The sequence below is a fragment of the Sapajus apella genome, unplaced genomic scaffold, assembly GCF_009761245.1.
Source record: "Sapajus apella isolate SASKATOON/1434 unplaced genomic scaffold, GSC_monkey_1.0 scaffold270, whole genome shotgun sequence".
Taxonomy (NCBI): domain Eukaryota; kingdom Metazoa; phylum Chordata; class Mammalia; order Primates; family Cebidae; genus Sapajus; species Sapajus apella.
In genome coordinates this window covers 196,571-207,409 of record NW_022437210.1, presented here as the reverse complement: position 1 = coordinate 207,409, position 10,839 = coordinate 196,571, and the positions used below count along the sequence as shown (strand labels likewise).

The 10,839-nt window shown below is 49.2% G+C and overlaps 1 protein-coding gene across 6 annotated transcripts; it reads right to left on the bottom strand.

The window, feature by feature from the left end:
* Nucleotides 1-3,261: 3,261 nt before the first annotated feature.
* LOC116545446 (saoe class I histocompatibility antigen, A alpha chain-like) lies at nt 3,262-9,540 on the bottom strand. 6 transcript variants are annotated; one of them, XM_032271985.1, is made up of 8 exons: nt 9,197-9,538; nt 8,798-9,067; nt 8,277-8,552; nt 7,438-7,713; nt 7,199-7,315; nt 6,731-6,781; nt 6,577-6,624; nt 5,988-6,412 (listed from the first exon to the last, which is right to left on the bottom strand). In XM_032271985.1, the coding sequence occupies exons 1-8, from the start codon at nt 9,258-9,260 to the stop codon at nt 6,408-6,410; spliced, it is 1,107 nt and encodes a 368-aa protein (XP_032127876.1). In that variant the 5' UTR covers nt 9,261-9,538; the 3' UTR covers nt 5,988-6,407. The 6 variants fall into 6 exon arrangements, with proteins under 6 accessions (XP_032127880.1, XP_032127876.1, XP_032127877.1 ...); XM_032271986.1 differs by having other exon boundaries at nt 6,731-6,763; nt 9,197-9,537; XM_032271988.1 differs by having other exon boundaries at nt 9,193-9,322.
* Nucleotides 9,541-10,839: the final 1,299 nt, after the last annotated feature.

The window sequence follows — 10,839 nt, the reverse complement described above, 5'->3', positions numbered from 1 at the left end:
TTTTTATGTTTATTTAAATTTAGTAACTTTTTGAATAGAATTTTGGGTTTGGGTTCTAGAGTAATAGTTGTTTGTGTTTTTATTTTCTTGTGATTTTGTTGTCTGGATTTTCTTCTTTCTTTCTTTCTTTCTTTTTTAACGTAATGTTGGCCTCATAAATTTAGTTGAAAATGGTTGCTTGCTTTAATTTCTAAAAGAGTGTGTGTAAAGTTGATGCTATTTCTCAATTATATGTTCCATACAATCCATCAGTGAAGCCTTCTGGACCTGGAGTTTCCTCTGTGGGAAGTATTTCCATTACAAATTCAGTTTCTGTGATTTATCTCTGGCTGGCACATTTTCTTTTTCTTCTTGGGTCAATTTTCAAAAACCAGTCAGATGATCACCTGCTGAAGCAGAATCATTGTCTTGTGTAAATACTCGAGATGTTCCTCATCTTGCACCAAGAAGATTAAGGACACTGACACACAAGGAGTGAGTTTAGGAGCAGAGGTTTAATAGGCAAAAGAAAGACAAAGAGGAACAGCTCTCTCTCTTGCAAGAGGGAGGAAAGCCCAAAAGAGAATTCCAGCCCAGAATAAGAGTGCCCCAGATTTTATAGGCAAGCTTGAGGAGATGATGTCTGATTTATGTAGGGCACAAAGATCGGTTGGACCAGGTGTGACTTGTTACTTGCATCTAAAGTGAGGACAGTCTTATGGGATTGAGCCCTTAAACCTGTGGAGTCTGAGGCAAATTCCAGGTAGTGTCAGAATTGTGTCAAATTCTAGGACTCTCAACTGCTGTTGGATATTCAGAAGATTATTTGGGTGGAGGAAAATCCCATCACCATCCCACGGAGAGAAATTTACAGTCAGAGTAAGCAAGTAAACATCTGCCTTTCGGTCCCAAAGGAAAAGATAAAAAAAAAAAAAGCATTTATTTCATGACCCTAATCTGCTAAATACAGGTTGCTAGCAGCTCTTTATTGTCCAGATGTGGAGTAGTCCTACCTCTAACCTAGAAGTTAGAATTTTCTTTTAGGCCTCTGAGGGGGTCACATAAAAACTAAAAAATGGTAGAGATTCTTTCCCTAGAAATATTTCCACACACAAGAAAATATTGATATTAATATAAAACATCAATGTGCACCCAGATCCTCTGAGATATTACAAACCTGGGTTTTTAAAACCTAGTAAAAGACAATGCTGAGGGAAGATGTGTGAATAATCATTTCACCATCACACAATGCCACTCCAGTAATCTAGAGTATGAACTGGGATAGATAAACACTTGATGTAATAACTTATTTTCAAGGGAATGGGTGGAAGGATGTTATTTATTAGTCACTGGTTCATTGAGACACTCTGAGTGCCTACCAGATACCAGATAAAGTTCTCATCTTGAATCACTGCTCTAAGAATTAAAATTTGTCATTCTTTTACCACCCCTCACACCCAGCACTTGAACCCTCTTCCTAAATCAGAATTCCACACTGTCAATAAAAGGAGTCAAACTCTGTAACATATTTGAAGAGATTTATTCTGAGCCATATTTGAGTGACCACAGCCCATGACACAGTCCTTAGGAGACCCTGAGAACATGTGTTCAAGGTATTTGGGGTGCAGGTTGGTTTTACACATTTTAGGAAGATATGAGAAATCAATAAAATACATTTAAGATATACACTGGTTCAGTCCAGGAAGGCAGAACAATTTGAAGCAAGGGGGGGTGAGGGTAGTGCTTCTGGCTTATAGGTAGATTTAAAAATGTTCTGATTGGTAATTGGTTGAGTTATTGTCAAGACAAAGGAATGTCTGGGTTATGATAAGAGGTTGTGGATACCAAAATTTTATCATGCAGATGAGGCCTCCAGGTGGCAGGCTTCAGAGAGAATAGACTGGAAATGTTTCTGATCAGACTTAAGGTCTGTGTTGATAGTAAATGCTGGCCAGCTTTTCCAAATTCTAAAAGGGAAGAGGGCATAGTGAGACATGTTCAACACCTGCTTCCCATGATGGCCTGAGCCAGTCTTTCAGGTTAACTTTTGAGTGCCCTGGCTGAGGAGGGAGTCCATTAAGATGGCTGGGAGGGGTGGCTTTGAAGTTTATTTTTGGTTTACAACATGTAAAGAGTGTGTGTGTGTGTGTGTGTGTGTGTGTGTGTGTGTGTGTGTGTGTGTGCAGGTATGTGGTGAAGTTTCGCTCTTATTGCCCAGGCTGGAGTGCAATGGTACAATCTCAGCTCACTGCAATCTCTACCTTCCAGGTTGAAGTAATCTCCTTCCTCAGCCTCCAGAATAGCTGGGATTACAGGTATGCACCACCATGCCTGGCTAATTTTGTATTATTAGTATAGACTGGGTTTCACTATGTTGGCTAGACTGGTCTCAAACTCCTGACCTCAGGTGATCCACCCACCTCGGCCTCCCAAAGAACTGGTAATACAGGTGTGAGCCATCATGGCTGCCCTACAACATGTAAAGTTTTGAGAGGAGACAGAAACCACCTCCCTCCCTAGAAGAGCAAAAGACTCCAGTCATCCCTGCAGTTGATCATGGACATGAGTCTTAGGCTGCACCAGTCAGAAGATCACCTGCTGAAGCAGCATCTTTCTCTCCAGTAAATGCTCAGGGTTCATTGTTCTGCACCAAGAGGATTAAGGACACTGACACATGAAGAGTGAGTTTAGGAGCAGAGGTTTAATAGGCAAAAGAGAGACAAAGTGAAACAGCTCTCTCTCTTGCGAGACAGAGGGGCTCCTGAAAGGGAATTCCAGCCTGGAATGGAAGTGCATCGGATTGTATAGGCAGGCTTGAGGAGATGGTGTCTGATTTATGTAGGGCTCACAGGTTGGTTGGACCAGTTGTGACATTTACACAGTTTGTGGGGAAGGCTGTTCATCCCACCCTAATCCTATTATGCAAACGGACTTTCCATTTGGGGGGTCCCATGTTGTCTGCTCTTTACTGTACACGTGGCTGGTAAAGAGAAGGGAAGATGGATCCACCATGGTGACCATGCCTAGTCCCAGGTGTCCTTTTCCCTATTGGCATAGTTGCCACATTCAACTGTGAGACTCCCAGTTTGCTTGTCTATGTCTGAAGCTTGATTTTACAGGCTGCTGTTTGTTAGAAAACAAAATGATTTGGGAGCCACTTTTCATTAAAGGAAAACCTTACTGAGGGCTTCTGTACCCTTGCTCTCTGCCTAAATAATGTCTTCCTAACTCCTATATCACTGCCAGACTCTGAGCAAGACTGAGGTGACACAGAGAGGCTGGGACTGTGCAGAATGCATTTTAGTAAAGGTGGCTGAGTGGCAGTGGTGATGTTCAGTTTCCAGGTGCAGCAGTGACATCTGTCCTAGCCTCAGGGCCCAGTGTCCAGCACCAGGGTGTCAGAGGTGTGAACAGTGGCGTCTGGGCTCAACAGCAAAGGCAGTTGTTCCCAGGACGGACCTGATCCGGGGTGGGCTGTTGATTCTGTTCCTGGATGTGTAGTTTTCAGCCTGGTTCTGTGGCCTTCCCCACAATAAAATTAACCCCCAATACCAGCTATACTACTTTATGTGTAAATTAAAGAAATTTGTTTTCCATAGTTTGCTCCAAGAAGTGAGTGAGAAATCAGTCTGTGGAGCAGTGTCAGAGAGCAGCATTCAGAGGTGTTCTTTGTGCAAGAGCCACATCCTGAATTGTCTACGTGGCCTCTACCCCATGGTGGAGAGATCAACAGGGAATATCACATCTCATAATTGATGATGTACATCCTGCCTTTTATTTCTGAGGGAAAAAACCGCTTTTAACCAAGGTTTGGAAAACCACCTGATCCACCCACCCTGGACACTGTCTGATCACTGATGTCAGTGGTTCCCAATCTGTCTGAGCAACGGGATTGCTGGTAGGGGATTAGAAAATACTCAGGCCACTCCCCAGAACCACTGTCTCACAGTATTATGCACAAGACCGAGGAATCATTTATATAACAAGCCCGACAGGTGAGGCTGATGCACGGACATGTGGGATCCTATAGTTCTTGCTGCTCCAAGTGTGATCTGGAGACCAGCAGCAGGACCTCCAGCCTTGTCATTAATCCAGAGTCTCTTGCTTGACTCAACTACCTGGATCTCAGCACCACATCCAGGTGATTCCTGTGCACATGGGAAGTTCTTGTCTAAGTGTCCTCTAGGCTTGGGGTCAAACTGTGCAGTCTGCTCTGGTTGTGGTCTGATCAGATCCCTTAGAACTCGATGTCCAGGGTTCAGTCCTTTCACTGATTCTTTTCCATTGCCAATCACCTCCTTGGTGCCCTCATCCATGCTTGAGGTTTTTAGTATCATTTATATGGTGTGAACTCTTAAGTCCATTTCTCCAGCCCAGTCCTTTCCCCTAAACTCTGGAGTTCAGTCCAACTGCAGCTCCCTCACCTGCATTCCTAGTAGATGTCTCCTCCACTGAGTGCCTGGGATGCCCCCTCCTCAGTGAGCTCCTGCCAGAGTCCCCCCATCTCTACTGATAGCAGCTCCACCCTTCCTTCTACTCACTCATTTTACAATCCTTGATTCTTCTTTCTCACACCACAGATACAATCCATTGGCAAATGCTGTGAGTCCATCTAAAAATGCATCTAGAATCCCCTCACGTCCCACTATTTCCCCTGCTCACACCCCAGTCAAGGTAACCGACATCTCCAGCCTGGAATACTGAACTCACTTCCCACCGTTTTCGCTTCTGCTTGCCTCGTCCCTCACCTCTCAATTCCATGCTCAGCATTGCATTCACAGAAACCCTTTTAAGAGAGAAATCATATCATGGCCCTCTTCTGCTTAAAGCTGTCCTCTAACATCCCATCCCACTTAGAGCAAAGGTCAGATCTAACCCCACTGCCCTCAAGCCCACCTGCTGTGGTCATACCTCTGACCTCATCTAGTTTCTCTCTGTCTAGCATTCCTGGCCTCCTTGCTCTCCTGGGAACACAGACATCTTCCTGCCCTAGTGCATTTGCCCTGGAGTTCCCCTGCCTGGAAAGAACTTCCCCAGGCATCTTCAAGGACACTCACATGTCCCTCAACTCTTTCCTCAAAGGTCACCTTTGCAACGTGGTGCACACTGACCACCCAGCACAACAGCCACCTTCCGTGTCCCCACTCTTCACACCCTGGACTACCAGCCTCACTGCACTTCCCACCTTCTAGCACTTTCCTTCCTTACTCTGGTTATAGTGTATCTATCATCTGCCTCTTCCCACTGGAACATATGATCCAAAAGGCCAGAGATTTTTCTGTTTTTATTTCAGTGATATTCCCCAAATGCAGAGTGATTCAAATGTCAGTGGAATGAAAGATCACTGTAGAGCACCTCCTATTCTAGACAGGATCTTTGTTAACATAGCCTAAGGCCAAGTGCTGTTTTGTGGCAGCTACAGCACAAGGTCCCCTCACACTGACATCCAGGCTGCCTGTGCTTTTCTCAGCAGTGCTGCTTGTGTCCTCCCTCCTCCACCCTCCTTCCACACCAATCCCAATGCACACTGCAGAGCACAGCCAGGTTTCTCTCTTCAGGAAAGAACAATTCTTGACTATGGACCCAAATTAACAAACAAATGTGAATCTAAATTAGCCTCTGCTTTAGATTCATGAGTTGGGATTGGAGCCAGCACCAAGATCACTGGAACCAGGGCAGGGAGAGAGGGCAGGAGAGCAGAGCAGAAGAGGAGCCCTAGAAGGAGGCCAGGAGCTGAAATGGGTCTGAAAATTTGTCTCAGAAACACAGAGACTCCCATGTGCAGGGGCCGCCCTGGGTGATGTGTAACTCTCAGTGGTCACAGCTTTTGCTGGATAAGTTTCCACTGAAGGGACAAGGAAAATGGAGCAGTGAAGCTGGCACAGCTGAGGACTGACTACATAAAGCTCATGATGGACTCAACTGCAACTGGGCACAGGCCCTGCCCACACTCGGCTCCTCACAGCCTTCTCCATCCCACCTGCAAGACTCAGCTCAGCGAACATGTGGATTCTTGAAGGTTCTCAGGTCTTTATTTCCTCTCTCAAATTTTAGGAATTGACTTATTTAATTAACACATCAACCTCTCATTGCAAATATTTAAGGGAACAAATTTATATTCAGATTCTTATTTTCAGTAGGAAGTAAGAGGTTGTAGTTCAGTGCACCATGAAGTTGAGACAGAGATGGAGATGCCCAGCCCCACCTCTCTGGAACAGGAAAGATGACTGGGGAGGGAACACAGGTCAGCATGGGGACAGGGGTCACAGTGGACACGGGGTGGGCTGTCTCTCCACCTCCTAACATTATGCAAACAGGGACGCAGACACATTCAGATATTTTTGCAGAAAGAGATGCCAGAGGATCTTGAAGTCACAAAGGGGAGGCGTGAAGAAATCCTGCATCTCAGTCCCACACAAGCAGCTGTCTCAGGCTACAGAAAACAATAGTCATGAACAAATTCAGTCAGTCATGGTAAGTGATGATGCTCTGAACAGCCCACCACACACTCGAAATGTCCCAATCAAAGAATCCCCATTACCCACTCCTGTCCCCTCTGCCCCTAACCCTGCTCACTTCAGACCCCCAGGATCTCACCTTTACAAACCCTGAGAGACACATCAGAGCCCTGGGCACTGTCGCTGACTGGGGTAGAAAAAAAACAAGATGTGGTCAGAGCCCGCAGCAGGTGTGGGACAGGAGGAATTATGGGGTGGGTGAGCTCCTCCACACTCCCGCCCCCACCACCTACACACAGCCTGAGAGTAGCTCCCCCTTTTTCCACCTGTGGGAAGAAAATGTCCTGTGAAAGGACTGGGAGGAGGCCATGAGATCTTAGCGGAAACTACTAGTCTTGGACCCATGAGAAGTTTCCAGAACTATGACTACAGACCCAGGGCAGGATCAGAAAAGACAAGGAAAGCAGGTGTGGGTCCTGGACCAACCGCCCTCCTAAGGTCTGTCCTTAGCAGGGACCTTTCCCTGACTTGTGAATGGTGGAATCAAGACCCCAACACCACAGTCATCAAGGTGATATCTGTCCTTCATTGTCACATGTACTTCACAAAAAAATAAGTGCTGGCACACAGGGCCCCAGGCTGGGTTGGCCCATATGTGGATGGTCCTTCCCAGTAAGGAGGCAGGGGAACACTTCTAGTTGGGGTTTGAAACCCCAAAAGGGACAAGAAAACCCATACGCCACTCCTCATCCTTTCCCTACCTGAGCTCTTCCTCCTCCACATCACAGCAGTGACCACAGCTCCAGTGACCACAGCTCCCAAGACAGCCAGGCCAGCAACGATGCCCATGATGGGGATGGTGGGCTGGGAAGATGGCTCTGGGAAAGGAGGGGAAGGTGAGGTGCCCTGACCCCAGGCCTCAGCCCTGACCCTGCTGAAGGTTCCAGAAGGGCTCCTGATTTATCTGAGAAGAAACATGACCCCTCATCCCCCTTCTTACCCCATCTTAGGGTGAGTGGCTCTGGCAACCCTTCGTGCTGCACGTGGCACGTGTATCTCTGCTCTTCTTCAGAAGGCACCACCATAGCTGCCCACTTCTGGAAGGTTCCATCCCCTGCTGGCCTGGTCTCCACAAGCTCAGTGTCCTGGGTCTGGTCCTCCCCATCCCGCTGCCAGGTCAGTGTGATCTCCGCAGGGTAGAAGCCCAGGGCCCAGCACCTCAGGGTGACCTCATGGTCAGAGACGGGGTGGTGGGTTACTTGTGTCTTTGGGGGATCTGACGGGAAGAGTTAGAAAATTCAGGTACTTTGCCTTTCTCATGGGACACCCCAACAGCACCCATGTGACCATTCTGAGAATGGACAGGACACCTGGAGTGTCAGAACCCAGACACCAGCCTGGACACAGGCACCTGGGATAGTTTCCTATTCCATGGAAGTTTCTAGTCTCTGAGGGAGCAACAGCGACTTCTGGTCCTGATCTGAGTGGAGGCTGAGGGACTCAAAAAAGCTGGAATCAGACTTTCCAACACATTGAGTGTGAGGCAGAGAACAAGACCTGAGAGAAAAAGTCACGGTGCCCAAAGCTGCTGCAGGGGTCAAAGTGCACCCTGATCGGTATTCCAGGGACTGTCCTCCCCTCCATTCCCTCAGAAACGTTCTCCCTTAATTGTCCTAGAGAGCAGAGGGGGCCCTCAGAGGAATCTCAGGAAATCTCATGCCATTCTCCATTCAAGGAAGGGCGATATTCTAGCGCTGATCCCATTTTGTTCCCTTCCTCGTGGGAGGCCCGTCTGTGAGTTCTACAGGAGATGGAGAAGGCTCCCCACCGCCCCGGTACCCGCGCGCTGCAGCGTCTCCCTCCCGTTCTCCAGGTGTCTGAGGAGCCACTCCACACAGGTGCCCTCCAGGTAGGTTCTCTTTTGCTCAGCCACACTGGCTGCCTCCCACTTGCGCTGGGTGTTCTGAGCCGCTGTGTCCGCGGCGGTCCAGGAGCGCAGGTCCTCGTTCAGCCAGATGTAATCCTTGCCATCGTAGGCTAACCGGTAATATCCGCGGAGGAAGCGCCCGTCCGGCCCCACGTCGCAGCCAGACATCCTCTGGATGGTGTGAGACCCTGGCCCCGCCCCCGCGGTCAGCCCCGCCCACCGAGCCCAGCCCCGCCGGGACCAACTCGCGGGGATTTTGGCCTAAACTGAAAATGAAACCGGGTAAAGGCGCCCGGGGCTCTCCCCGGTCGAGGGTCTGGGCGGGTCCCGCAGCCCCGGGGTGTATCTCGGACCCAGAAACTCGGGGAGACCAGGGCCGTCCGTGGGGCATGGGGATGGGTCGTGACCTGCGCCCCGGGCCGGGGTCACTCACCGGCCTCGCTCTGGTTGTAGTAGCCGCGCACGTTCTCCAGGCTCACTCGGTAAGTCTGTGCGGCGTCCTTGGCTCTTCGTGTCTCCTCCTCCCAATACTCCGGCCCCACCTTCTCCATCCAAGGCGCCCGCGGCTCCATCCTCGGACTCTCGGCGTCGCTGTCGAACCGCACGAACTGCGTGTCGTCCACGTAGCCCACGGAGATGAAGCGGGGCTCCCCGCGGCCGGGCCGGGACACGGCGGTGTGGAAATACCTCATGGAGTGGGAGCCTGGGGGCGAGGAGGGGCTGAGACCTGTCCGACCCTCTTCCCGGCCGGCTCTCTGGGTCCTGCGCCCCCGCCGGGCGGGCCCCTTGCTCCTCGCCGCAGAGGCCGTTTCTCTCCCGACCCCGCACCCACCCATCCTGGTCTCGGTCAGGGCCAGGGTCCCCGAGAGCAGCAGGAGGAGGGTTCGAGGTGCCATGACCCCAGCCTCGGTGTCTGCAGAGAATCTGAGTCCGGGTGGGTGACTGAGGACTTTAGAACCGGGACCGCGGCGACGCTGATTGGCTTCTCTAGAAACCCGGCACCCAATGAGAGTGGGAACTGGGGTCGCCTGGTGAGTATCCTGGAAGGAGGACCCGACACAGGTTGGGAGAAGTGAAACACAGGGAAGTGGGGAATCCGCAACGCTGCTCCCCAATGCAGAGGCGGCTCTTGGAGCCTGACACCCTGAGACCCACGCGCAGGACTTGGGCCTTTGTCCTGATCTCTCACAAGCCTCTTTGTCACACTGCTTCGTGAGTCCTGGTCAAGGATCTGTCTGTGGAAACCAGGGAGAGACCCCCAGGCTGCGCCTAGCCCCTTCCCCTTCACTTCTGGAATCCCCGTCCCTGAACTGGACTCCCTGCCTCCCACTCCTTACCTCTCCCCTTGGACTCTTGTACAAGGAAACTCACCACGGGGAACTTGATGCCAGAGAGTGAGATCGCCCTGGGAATGGAGGTGTAGAGACAATAGTTTTCTCTCTAAACCTGGTCAAGTTTTGTCTGTAGGCACCAGATAGAGATTCTCATAGAGACCAGTTTCCTTTTTGTTTATTAATACAGTAGGTAGCACAATACTGGCAATCCCTGAATGGTTAGAATTCCAATCTGTAAAAGACCTGGGTCAAAACAGCATTACAGTTAAACTCTCAAAGCTACGTTTTACTTTCTCAGACTATGGATCTGTGACTCTGGGTTGTTGCATTTAAAATTATCTTCATTCCCTAGCCCGAGATTCCCCATGTGAGTCCAGAACATCTCCTGAATACAAAGAAGCAGCGTGCGTTACTGTATATTGCAACCTGGAGCCTGGAGCCATGACCTCAAAGTTGCGAGTGCTCCATGCAGTCCCAGTGCTCTTCACTGATGCTCCAGCGCTGCCTGTTGTTGTGAACTATGCACATCTAAGCAGTGTGCATACTTCATTTACACACTTAGTATTTTTGTAACCCCCTTTTTTTAAAAATCGTAAGGAGGCCATTAGTTTTTAGGCAGTCCCACGAAATGTATCAAATATTGAATGCAAAGAATGCCCTCATGGGCTCTTCCACTGCTTTAGAAATTCTTCCCCCTGCTCCTTTTCCTCACCTCCTGCTTCTCCAGCCCTTCTCTCTGCCCCTGTCATCCCTCACATCCTCCTCTCCCCTTGGTCCCCATCATCCTGTCACTCCTGAACTGTGGCACTAACACAGTCCCTCACTTCCTGCCCTTGTCTGTTCTCCCCACAGTGCTCAGCCTTCCTGCTAATGTGACTCAGGTCGTGTCATTTCTTCCCTTACAATGGTTGGATTCTTGTCTACCATTTTGCTATAGGTTTTCAATTTGTCTCATCTCTCAGTTTCTGTTCTTCCTGTAGTGTCAAGTAAACATTTTTTGTTTATAGTTTTAATTCTCCTAGTGGCTTTCAGCTATATTTCTTTACACTAATTTCTAATTGTTCTGAGAATGGAAACTCGATTCCTTGACTTTTCACAGTGAAGTTGAGGTAATGTTAAACTACATCCAGCAAAATAAAGG